This window comes from Carassius auratus, chromosome 23, assembly GCF_003368295.1.
Source record: "Carassius auratus strain Wakin chromosome 23, ASM336829v1, whole genome shotgun sequence".
Lineage (NCBI taxonomy): Eukaryota > Metazoa > Chordata > Actinopteri > Cypriniformes > Cyprinidae > Carassius > Carassius auratus.
In genome coordinates, this window is record NC_039265.1 from 10258225 (window position 1) to 10271143 (window position 12919).

At 38.8% G+C, this 12919-nt stretch overlaps 1 protein-coding gene across 1 annotated transcript in view; it reads right to left on the minus strand.

The window, feature by feature from the left end:
- Window positions 1-5159: 5159 nt before the first annotated feature.
- The window catches only part of LOC113041267 (teashirt homolog 2-like), a 53659-nt gene continuing 45899 nt past the window's right edge, over window positions 5160-12919 (minus strand). The window contains exon 2 of the mRNA XM_026199707.1: window positions 5160-8952. Within this exon, the coding sequence (XP_026055492.1) occupies window positions 5936-8952 (3017 nt within the window). The 3' untranslated portion in view covers window positions 5160-5935. The remainder of the gene's footprint in view (window positions 8953-12919) is intronic.

The following is a 12919-nucleotide window of genomic DNA, read 5'->3' on the forward strand; positions in this document are numbered from 1 at the left end:
ACATGTTCCTGGATCAACATCTTTTGTTGATCCTGGGTCAACATTATTGTCCAAAAATATAGACTTAACCCAATCCCTACCACTAAACCTAACCATAATTTATTCCTCAGTGGGAAATGATGGCTGATTAACAAGAATGTAGAATCAGCTAACTCTGGTTGTGAGACTAAAACAGATAATTTGTGAAAAGTTATCCCTCAATTCTGATTGGTTGATTGGAATGTTGTTCCAGGATCAGTTAGGATGTTGATCCAGGAACATGTTGTACTTGGTGAAATCACGCTCTCCGTGTGGCTGTGTGGGGAATACTCCCTAAATTGGCCACTATTGAAACACAGTAACAAATAATTTAATTAGAAGGGTAATATTGACCTATTACGATTTTGCATACATCTACATTGTAAATACATATTTTTGTTACTTTATAAAAAAAAAAAAAGTAATAAAACAAATCAGAGGTAAATCAATAACAATTAAATTCTTAACAATATTTTAAATGAAATTTATAAGATTAGTTTTTTCAATTCAGTTTTTCTTTGTAAAAGGTAAAAAGTTGATCATACTTATTTCAAACTTTGAATATACATTGAACCAAAAACTATCATAATATCTTGATAAAACATCCCATGTTTCGGTAGTGGCAGCACATAATCGGTAGTGACAGATATGCTTTGGTAGCAAACACATCACATACAAAACACTACTAAAATGTACTAAAAGAAAAAAGAAAAAATTACATTACTTTACTAATATTTTATTTCACATGAATATGAGGAATATGTGTTCCCTTTTGTCACTACTGAAACAATGATGACTAGTTTCAGTAGTGAATGTTTTGGTAGTGACAATTCTATGGGATTAATCTCCAAAAGAACAAAGATGTCACTACCGAAACACATCACCAATTTTAGACACTTTCAAACCTAGCTCAAAGATGCTAATCAGCACATGGTTAGCTAGCACGTTTCTGAACAGTAATACACATATAAAAACTAAACGCTAGGGAATAACTCCCAAAAAAGTGTGCGTAATTGTAGAAAAAAAGGAGTTTTATTGTGACATTCCTTAAAGCTACACACATTTTTAATTAATTATTTTTACTCTTGAAATGATGAGATTTATATTCTCACACCTTATAATATTTCTTTACCATTAATTTAGGGGTTTAGTTAAAATCACAGCTAATGGACAAAAAAATATACATTAGTGACATAAAGAAAAGTAAGTTTACATAAAGTTACATCTATACATGTGCATGTGTATATGTGTGTTTTATATGTTATATTATATATTATTTATCATTGTCATTTAATATTTTAGGAAATTTAAGGATTATGTATTATTTCTTTCTATCTGTCTATCTGTAACAAATATATTACCTTCATTTATTATATAATACATTTTTTACTTCAGCATTTATTTTTACTAAACCTTCATGTTGTTGGTATTTTGTGGCAAAATTAAAATCAACCAATCAAATATATATATATATATATATATATATATATATATATATATATATATATATATATATATATACATATATAACATTTCTTGTATGACCTGTTTATGTTTCAATTATTTAACAGTATTGCAGTATTAGTTCAAAGACAGTTAAAACATTAACAGGTCAGGTTGTGCCAGCTAACATTCATGCACATTGAGAATGGACTGATGACTGTGCCAAAAACTGCCACGTTGAGCACTACAGTTTCTCCCATTCATTTGTCTCCTCTTTATACTGTCTCTGAACACTCTCAAACAGGATATCAGCAGCTTTATGTGATGTAAGACTGATGCAGACTGTGATATGTGCATGAATAAAGCATGTCAGTGCAGTATAAATGTGAGCGTGCATCTATTGGTTATGAATTGCCTTTATCAGCTGCGTTCCTGATGCTGACAGTGGAAAAATGGAACATCAGTTATGTGTTTCCATTAAATGGAGCCCAAAAGGCCTCGGGTTACTGTTGTTGGTACATCTCAATCTATTTTGACAGTCTTGTCTATTGGCATGTGTATATCTAAGCTAATGCGTGCTTGAGTGAGTGTGTGTGCCAACTCCAGCGATCACGTGCAGGCCATCTGTGAGCACGCGAGCCAGGAGGATGTAATGGGTCCTGCTGTCAGGCCGGTAGCCCTCAGGTTATCTGTCACTCAACGACATATGAATTAGCTGTGACTCCATCAGGATTCAGCTTTCCCCCTCATCCTGTAAACATAGCCGGGGTTCACTGACCATATGCCCTGCCCAAACCCGCCGTCCCAATACAGACTGCATTCATGTAAACAGCTCTGGAAAGGCTGTGAAGTCTAAAAGAAAGTTACGATGTTATCGCACATTTCCGTACGGATTTATGAGCATGCAGTGATTGTCAGGATTTTAGTTATTTATTTTTTAGTTATGAGAATCATGGTCTGGAACAACATGTACAAATTTCACTGAAATTGAACAATGAAACTGCTAATAATAAATTGTTTCAGTATGATTATCAATTTATCACTTTTTGTAAGAATATATTTGTAATGTTGACCTATTTAGTTATTTTACAGAACATTTAAACATTGGAATGTAAATGTTCCTTAAATACTCTAGTGTGAATACTGTATGCACCTTTTGAATAAGAATAAGTAAATTTGCACTAGATTAAAAAACAAAACAAAAAAAAAATTAAAAATAGAATTTCTATGAATTTTATAAAAAGATAAATTGATAAAAAAAAATGTTGAGAGATTTCAAATCCCATTTTTCTTAAATGCAAGTATATAAAAAACTTTTTTTTTTTTTTTACAGTGATTTACAATGTTATTATAGTTTCATCACAGTCTATGAAAACAGTCCATTAACAAACATCATAAAAATATGACTTGTGATTCGGTGAGTTAAAAAGAATCATATGTTCACAAACCAGTTTTTAAGCCTTGTACTGTGATCCAAATGAGATAATGTCTGAAAAACAAAATATTATATAGATTGTAGCAAAATCTTATCTGTTTTTTTAATCAGATTTGATAGCATTTATTTGCAGCCTTATGCCATATCAAAGTATGCTAATATTTAATTAAAAATAACAATAATACATTTTAAGGACGTCTGATGTATAAGATTATCCAGAGACATTACCTGCCGTCCTCTGCAAGCATAACATTTTGATAAAATTTGCAAACTAATTGGCAAATAATTGGCGTCCCAGGTTAAATGACGAGCTCACTTTTTAACCCGTCTCTTAGAGGAGAAAACTGTGGATATGTTCCAACACAAGTCATTTTCCGAACATTTCACTCCAGGGGCCCCCATTATTTTGCTGTTCATTTGACATGTGACACTTAACGACTCTCTGACATTTTTTGCCCACAAATTTGAGTTTATTTTCAGTCCAGTTAGTGCACTTAGAATGCTTTATTTCTGCGGTTTAAAATCAGTGTCTGGATGCACATGGCCCTTTCCCACCGCTGTGACTTAATTAGGCAGAGGACTGACACTTCTCAAGTGGCTGTCTGACAAGATGATCCACACGGGCCCGCAGAAGACGGTACAAGCACATTTGCTGGATTAGGCATTCAGCAGGAAGCTCTGTCTATGTAGATGTGTTTTGCAAAAAAAAAAAAAAAATCTTCCTTCTGAATGACTAAGACTTTGAAATGATACAGATTGCAGGGGTCCAAATGCATTCGGAAGTCAATAACCAGGGGTGTGTCTCAATATGCTCACTTATGCGGTACAGGACCAGAAATTTGGTTTTCTTACTGCAAGTCGTCAATAATGATCAAATTTATGTTCGTGATATACAAATTAGGAAGTAAGGAGTGAGACACATCCCAGATCTTAAAAAAGGCCTTTGGGTAATTGCCCAGCAATATTTATCAGGACTGTAATGCAATAATCGGGATAATCGCTTGTTCATTTACTTTCATCCTATTGTTCTTTTAGCATGCGGTGTTGCTTTTATTTTTTTTTTCCACTGCCATGCCGTATAAACATAAGAGACACAGTTAATTAATTGCGGGCTTGTTTAAACCCCTGATTGTGTATCCGATTGGAGCTCGCCTTTAATGTGGCAATAAATCTCAAATGACTTTGAATTATTGTTCTGAATTAATATTAGAAACAGCTAATTTCCTCCCCCTGATTACAATGACGAAAAGGATCCAGGCCCTTAATGTGAATCTCTGACATTGAGCGGCTACCTCGAAAACCATTTCAAATGCTCCCCGTCACACGTGCCCATCCAGTGGCAGGGTCGTTTCAAATTTCGCCATTAACCGCAAAGGCTAAATGACTCAATTGTGAGTTACCGCGGCCGTGGCACGCTTTCATTTGACGAGACACTTCAGAGGCACACTCTCAATTTTAATTATAAAACACAAATGACCGGAATATTGCGTTCGTTTTGTCATATTGTTCAGCCTATCTTAAATCATCCTCGGGCTTCCATTTAAAGGAAGTTGGTATTCTGAAGCATAATGGCTCAACGGAGGGAATCAGGAATCCATCGGTGAGGCAAGGCGCTAAATAATTTATGGCTTTAATCTGTGCACTGAGGTGTGAGCTCTATGGCTGTAATTATAAATGCAAGGAGGAATTATTGCGGAATACTTTAACTGCATTAGGAGTCATCTGATGAGCTATCGTGATTGCTTGCTCATTTCCAACAATGGAGGGCACGCCGGTGTCAGGATGCGCAAATCACCAGGTGCTTTCTCCCATTTACTATCAAATGTCACTTTCCTGTTATAAAACAGATACGATGGGGAGTGGTAATTGGTGGATGGTTGTTAAAAAAAAAAAGGAAGGAAATCGCATAAAAAGTTCAGATGATATATATATATATATTAGTCAGTTGACATCATCAGGGTTAATTGTTATTGGTGACGATTAATGAATGAATATATATATTTATTTATGTAGTCTTGGCTACAAAAACAATGAAAACTGAATCATTTCACCCCTTCCCAATAATAAAAAAAAAAATCTTAATTAAGAACACTGTTTGTTTGTGTGGGTTGCAATCTGACATTAAACACACTTTAATTTATAATAAGACTATTTTAAAATAATCATGTAATATAAGTTAATATAAGTAAAAAAAAAAATAAAACAAAACAATGATTCTGCTTTGTTCCAGTCAATAATAATGGATTTGAAGTGAAGACTTGTAGACAGTTAGAAAACGTTAATGCTTTATTTGTATTGGTATAAAAGGTGCAGTGTTCTTTTGTCTCACTAAGCATTTTCTGATGAGACACTTTTTTTCTACGATGCTAAATATACATTAATGTGAGACTTCCTCACGTCAAACCTGTCCAAATCTGTAAGCCCACACACTGAATCGGCGCCTAAACGTGATTAAACTTTTATTAAAGTGCTTTTCTGTTCTATCGTTGCGACACAAACATTTTACAGAGCAAATATAATGTACATTTCAGTAAATGTTTTTAATGTGTGTATGGCCACCTGTCTGAGCACCTGTGTGTTCTCACAAGTGCATGATCAGATCTGCAAATTACAGGTAATGCATCGGTCAATTTGTTGTTAAACGTAATACAGTTAAAACTTGCCATATCATACAAATAAATAGTAGTCATAGCCAGAGCTATTGCATGCAAACATCAGCATTTATGTCTCAAGCAGTAATACATTTCATCACTGGTGGTGCATTTGAACAGGGTGCAAAGTCTTACGTCAATGACTTCTTAATCTTTTTATAATTATTTATTTTCTAACAGTACACTTCATTCTAACCCAGCCAGTGTGTCCATTTAGTCCTCGATATGATGAAATGTTGACTCTGAAGTTGAAGTTTAAGCATTCTACGTAATGCTACTTAAAACATTATGAAAAAAAAAGTAGACAACTTGACCCGTGTTTTATAAAAGCAGAGCAATTACAGTTATTTACCAACAAGATAACTACAAGTAGTAAAAATCAACAAAGCTATTCTTTGTCCATTTCCACAAACTGTGAATGATTCTCTGGGGATTTACTGTGAGTTTTACTCAAGTGAAGTTTGACTGCATGATTGCTGGCAAATGTCCGACTGCAAAGCTTACATTTGAACTTTGAGTCAGATTCCTCCTCTGTGATCTGCGAATCCGTCGGCCGGACATTGAGCGCCTTTGAAAGTTCAGGCTCTGTTACTTTAGTCGGATATTCTATGGGTAGTTTGTTCATGTCCTTGATTTGGAAACCCAGGTGGTTCTCCAGGTGGGATATAAACGAAGAGGGCGTTCTGAATTGAGATGCACAGTCATTGCAGTAGAAGATTGGATGGCCAGTATCCATGTTCTTCAAAAACTTGGTCCCTCCTGTTTTCCTAAGCTGGTACTTGACGTTGGCGAGCCAGTGGCTGATGGTGGTCATGGAAAGCCCAGTGAACTTGGAGATGTGCATCCTCTCCTGAGGCCCGAGGTCTGAGAGGAGATACTTGCCCTCAGAAGTCTGAAAAAGGCTGGAGGCGAATTGGGCTTGAAGGATCAGCAGATGCTGGGGGTTCCAGTTGGACTGTCTGCCTTTGCGTTTGTGAACCGAGTACATTTCATTGGAGACGTCTTCGAATCGTCGTACGTCAGTCTCCAGCTTCATTGCAAGCACTCTCGCTGGCATTGAGGGCTTTGGGGTTGTGGCTTTTGGAAGAACCTTCACCATGTCAGCAATGTCAGACAGCGCATGTTTCTGGGGCACTGGAGTGGAGGACTGCAATAAGAGGGAAGCGTTTGGTTTGTTGTGTTTGTGTTTTGTCAAGTCTATTGGCTGGTCGTCATTTGTGTACATGAAGCTATTGCTGGGCCTGATGGCAGCAGATGCTGAGAGTGCTGAAACTGGTTTCTCTAAACCTCTATTCAGTTCTGAAAAGATGGATTGTGTGCGATGGGAGAGTATGCTTTCGGGCCTGGGCTTGTTTGCTTTGCCCAAATGATTGTTCAAGACAGACTGTAGTGCGCTTAGAGGGTTTATGCTAAGGACTTCCTGGGAGTCGCTGACAAGCTCTGAAGAACTGCTGTGCCCGTTGCTGGCAGGGGGGCTAGGTGACGGGTTTCCTCTGTCAGAGAAAGCTGGGCTCAACTTCCCTTTGATTGTGTCATTCTCTTCACTTACACAGTCTGCATCCAGCTTTGAAGAGGAGGAGGAATCATCTTGACAATCACTGTCATCATTCTCCAACAGATCAAACCTACTGCTCTGGCTCTCTTTGCCATCAGATGCACCACCTCTTTCCTTTTTGATGTCCGAATCGTGATGTCCCTGGAAACTTTCAAGTCCCCGAAGTCCCTGATAGAACTTCCCTTTGGGTGCGATGGCTCTGTGCTTGTGGTTAAGATTCTGCTTGAGCTGGATGGGAGAAGAAGAGGAAAAGGAGGCGGTCTTGATCACCCCTGATAGCTGGTAGGCCGCATGAATGCTGGGGTAAGCGCTCCAGCTGGGGGTCCCTGTTTGAGCTTTATTGATTGCTGAAGCCACTGTGTTTGCCAAAGACTTGAGAATGTCACCGCCTCCGCTGGACCCCTGCTCAAGGTCTTCTTCTCGCAAGTACGGGTACTTGAAATCAGCATCAGTGGACTTCCGGTCCTCCTCATCTGGTTTGTCTTCCTTATCAGCTTTGTCTGGTGACATATCCCTCGGTGTAGCCCTCTCAGAGTCACCAGATGCTGTACTTTTTGGAGAAATCTTTTCTCCTTCAAGTTCGTTCACTGGTGGCTCAGCAAGTGTCTGCATTTTCTCTATTGCTAGAGGATCGAGGGCTAGCTGTTTGCCTTTCTTGGAGGCTGAATTTGTCACTTTAATGAAGTGGCCGGTGACCATCATGTGAGTGGTGAGCTGCTGGAGCGTATCATGGGAGCTTCCGCACTCCATGCACTTTAGGATCTGAGATTTGCATGTCTCAAACTGCCATGTGTAACTAGCACCATTCTGATAGCCGTAGCGGTTGTTGGGAGCGTTGGCGAGGCCAGAAGACCTTTGTGCCGCACTGTAACCCGAAGCCCCTGTGGTGGAGTCGGGCGAACAAGGCCTTGTGGCTTCAAATGCACGTTTCTTTGCTGGTGGGACTAATTTGGGAGTGATTACTGGAATAGGTTCTTTCAAAGGCACTTTCTGGTAATGCTTCGTTTTGATCATGTGGACACTTAGGTCTTGTAGAGAATCAAAAGAGTGGCCACAGAACATGCACTTCAGCACCTTTTGTGCATCTTCCTTGCCTTCCATGTCTTGAAGGTTCCTCTTTCGGTTCTTGGATGATGAAGTGGAGGCAATGTTTTGTCTGTTGTGGTTGTCATCCTGGTAGTGGCCACTCTTGTTCATGTGTACCGTCAACTCCACCAGGGTGTCATATGCCGCACTGCAGTCTTTGCAGCGGAAACGGCTGGCTCCTGTAAAGACTGTGCCGCACGCTTTGCTACTTTGCCTGTACAGGTGGACAGAGCTGAATAGATTAGGCTTTGACACAGGTTTCGGGGACAGCGTTTGCTGCAGGGTTTTTGAAAGTGCGTCCTGGTGCCAGTCAAACTCGCTCTTGGTGCTCCCATTGGTGCTGTCACAGTTTGCTTTGCTGCCAGCGTTAGCAACCTTCAAATCTAGTCCAATCCTTGACCAGTAGGAGTCTGAAAGGAAGTTGGCATAAGCAGCCCTCATTTTCTCCAGGCTACTGTGCATGTCATCCTTCAGTTTTGAGCCCTGGCTCTCTGTGTCCTTCTGACTTCCTGGTGGTGAGGTCTTAAAGTCAGACAGTCTGTCACTGCCATCGCTCAGACGGGATTCCAGCTCAACCTCCTGGTTGGAGAGGACACTGACTGGAGAGTTCTGGAAGCTGTAGCTGCTTTTGTTGTCTATGTCTTTGTCTTCTTTGTCCTTGGATGTGGGCCTCTCAGAATTCTCATCCTCGGCCTGCATTTCATTTTCGCCCTCCTCCCCTGTGATCGACTCTTGGACACCAACATCATCATCTGGCTCGTATGCTGAAAACAGAACAAACAGAGAAAAGCTCTATCAGGGCTGTCAAATGAAATGTAATTGGATTAATTACATGATACAGTGATTAAACATATGAGTCATAAATAATCACATATATCAATATTTCATGAGAAAAGACATCAAATGCAGATAATCCAAAGGCTTTAAATGCATGACCATCAGTTTGTGCATTACTATGCTACATAAGCACTATTTTTATTGCCTTTTTTAATAACTACATATAAGTGTATTATAAAAAAACAACCCTAGTTATAACTGTACAAACAAAACAAATTTGATTGTCTTTTAGGTATATATACAATATATGTGTGAGCATCAAAGGTTTAAGGGGAAAACAGGAGAATACAAGAATGAAGCTTGATGTCATTTATTATTAGAAATTGTGTCTGAAATACTGTCATCCTTCAAGTGTAGCATTGTAATCTTTTCTCACAGAAGCTTGTGTGCCTGTAATCTTCTTCTGGTAATAGAGGGCAATTTGGCAGTGTGTGTGATTCATAAGTCACTGACTTAGTTTTCTAAAGGTTTCATCTGTTTACAACTACTGTAAGCTTGCAGAGTAAAAGGTGATGAGCATTATCACATTTGATAGGAGCCTAGCTGATTCCTGCATATCGCAAAACTTAATCTAAAATAGCCCTGTATGCAATAAACTTGATCTGAAGATATATTTCACTTTTAAAGATTAAACGGTTAAAAAGTGGGTTCACAATGTCTGGAAAGTTTTTATTTACTGTCAATCATTCTCATTCAGAATGAGGCAAAAACATCATAAGAGCACATAAATGCAGTTAACCTAAAAATAGTTAAATGCAACCTGGCATCCTTCTGATCCCCGCTGAATATTTGCTGGCTACAAATTAGCCATTATTGACTAGATTCAAAATCATTTCCTATGTCTTTCATCACTTCTTAAACCGTACTGTATTATTCACTTAATAAAATATATCCAAGGCCGTCAATTACATCAATCGCCGCGGTTAAGAAAAATCAAGATCATCTATATTTTATGAACGCATATTTGGATAGCACTTTGAATTTCAAGTGCTATTACGCGCAGATGTGCTCAGTTAAATATACATAGGACCTAACAGCCCGGGCCAGGCACTTGCCTTTCATGTGGTTAATATTTTTCTGAGCTGGTGATGCTCAATGAGAGCAACTCTCAAATAGGAGAGCTAAAAGTGCTACACTGTGTAGCCCTCGCCATGTCCTGTGCCTTTGGATCTGAAAATAAGACTTTTTATCAATTTTTCAAAGGTGCCTCAGGAGTAAGCCTGGAGGGGAACCGATGTCAGCAAATGGATAAAGATGGAGCTAGGATTTAGCCTCTCCAAACAAACCCAAAGAATGGGGTCCCTCCAACAAGGAGCCCGTCGTGCCCGTACGAAAGCTTCCCGACATGCCACGACCTTGATCTTCTGCAATGAAGATTTCTCAAATGACTGACTCCGATGGATGATTGCATCCCAAAAATGCGCTCATGCACTAGTGGTTTCCAAGAGTAGAATCATGTTTTATGTATTGCAATGTGTATATATAGTTTTGAAATTAAAGGAGTGAGATTGTGTGGCTGGTGTCTCAACGGTTTGTAAATCACTCAACCAGTTGACTTGTAAAATGACGGACAGCAGAAGCAGAATATGGATACTGGAATTAACCCTGTCTTCCTTTGCGCTGTTGCACAATCCTCGTTCTATTACAACGAAACACATCATGGTGCAATGTGATTTCGTTTTTCCTTCAGTGACTGGCATGTTTCTGCATATCTCTGTGTTTATAAGAATTTTACGATCGTTACAATCTAAACAAGCAAAGTAACCATGACACCATACACCTGGAGGAATCAATCAACTGCTATTTGGACTGCAGATGAAAGATAGATGGCCAAATGAATCCTGCATTAGTCAACCACACTGCAATTTAGTGAACATGTAATACTCTTCAACCTAATAAAAAATCCGGACAGGTCTGAGGAGTGCCTCATTCAGAGCAATTAAAATGCTTTAATGCATGTTTCATTACTTGGACATGCTGCTAGATCCACTCAGCTTGGAACCATGTTCTTATACTTCAAGACAATCTAAACAAAATACTTGCTAATTTTACAGTATTTTGACATTAATTGTAAAATTGCTATGCTTAAAATTACCTAAGACAGTGTTGCCTAGCAAACAAATTAATTTGGTATGGCGATTAAATTAAGCAGTTTCTTCAGTATTAAAATATATTTAGTTTAATTATTATTTGTCTGCTAATACAAAGAATTGATTTCCTTTAAAACCCCTATCAAGCTGGAAAAGGCACCCATTTCATAAACTGATGTGGGTGGCATTATTGCAGTCACTGTTCCCTGGGCTCCAATTTCTCCACCGTCTGAGCATCTGGGATACACATTAATACAACCACAGGCACATGTTAACCGTCCAGGCCCAGATCTCTCTGAAATCCCTTCATGAACGGTTACATTTCCCTTCCTTACCCATTTGGAACAGGGAGCTCGTGTTAGCCAGCTTGTGATCCCTGCCAAGTGGCAGGATTTCGGAGTACAAGATCAAACACAAGGACACCACTCCCACAGACATGAGATACACCAGCCTTTCCCATAATCCACTGCTAGGACGCGGCCATGCTAGCAGGCCAGCAGCAGTCGAACCCCACCCCCCTGTTCTGTTATTGATGTCTGAGCCAATAGAACAACCAAAGCATAATTTAATCCTTGACGTGGGTTATTTGTATTCATTTCAGTAATATTCAATATGTATTATTCTGATTTGGTCAAAGCAGCGCATACATGAATGCCTTTCGTAATCGTGCGTGCATGGCACCTCATTCATTTAACCTCTCAAAGAAGCCAGGCTCGTTCGCCGCAGGCCCGCGTGCCGTCGTTGGGCTTTCTGCGCCATATCAGAGCAATGAAAACAGCCATCGGTCCAACTAGGCTTACAGAATAAGGCACTGGCACGCCTGTGCAGAGATTTAGCATGTCATAAACTTCTGTAAACCCTCCAATCTGTGTCACAACAAATTTATATCTTCAGACAGGGATATTCAGAGGTCAAAAAACCTAAGGTGTCCACCATAAATCAGCCACTAAGTGTTTATAACATTAATCCGTTGGGAAAGACTCCTGGCATAAGACAGCGGCAGCTGGATTTCAAAGAGCTGCCTGATTCCCAGCCAAATGGTTGTAGAAGAGCGAAGAGAAACTCTAGCATTAAATGCGCTTTTCACATCTGATTCATATATACAGTAGCGGCATTATTATGTTTTTTTTTCTTAAGAGTCAGTTCTTATTACTGTAAGTGTGATCAAAGGCTGGAACAAAAACGATTTTAATTGTAAAAGCGACAGTGATGTATTTTTTTTTTTTTTTTGCACAATGGTGTCAGACATTTTGATGAACCATATTCTAAACCTACAAAAACTGTAATGAGTTACTGATTTTGCACTTTGATGGATCAAAGAGAGTGTAATCTGTATCATTTCCTCTGGCACCGTCGTTTTAATATACTTGTGGAAAAAAAAAAAAGTGCTGCTTGAAATTTCATGCACCTAAAATGAAGTTATATGGGTCTTTTTTTAGGAGAAAGACAGTTGAAAGAGTAAGATATTAAAAAAAGAGGCGAAAAAGTTAAAGCATGGAAAAATGTAATATACGTGTGTAATTTAATACAGCGCTTAAAAATGAGGATCCATCAGACGTCTGTGTTCAACTCTTGATTGAAGCAGCTTTTAAAACCAATACAGAACAATAGAAATGACACAAGTAAGATGTAACTTTTGCACTTTTCATTTAGAATATATTAAGTTTAGGCTTATTTTTCATGTTCTGGCTTTTTGATAGATGAAGAAGAAAGTATCAGGAAGTTTTCGCAGACGCAAACCTGAATTACCCACATGAGCACCACAGCTACAACCTGTCAAGACTAGAAGGTCACGACCCCCAGC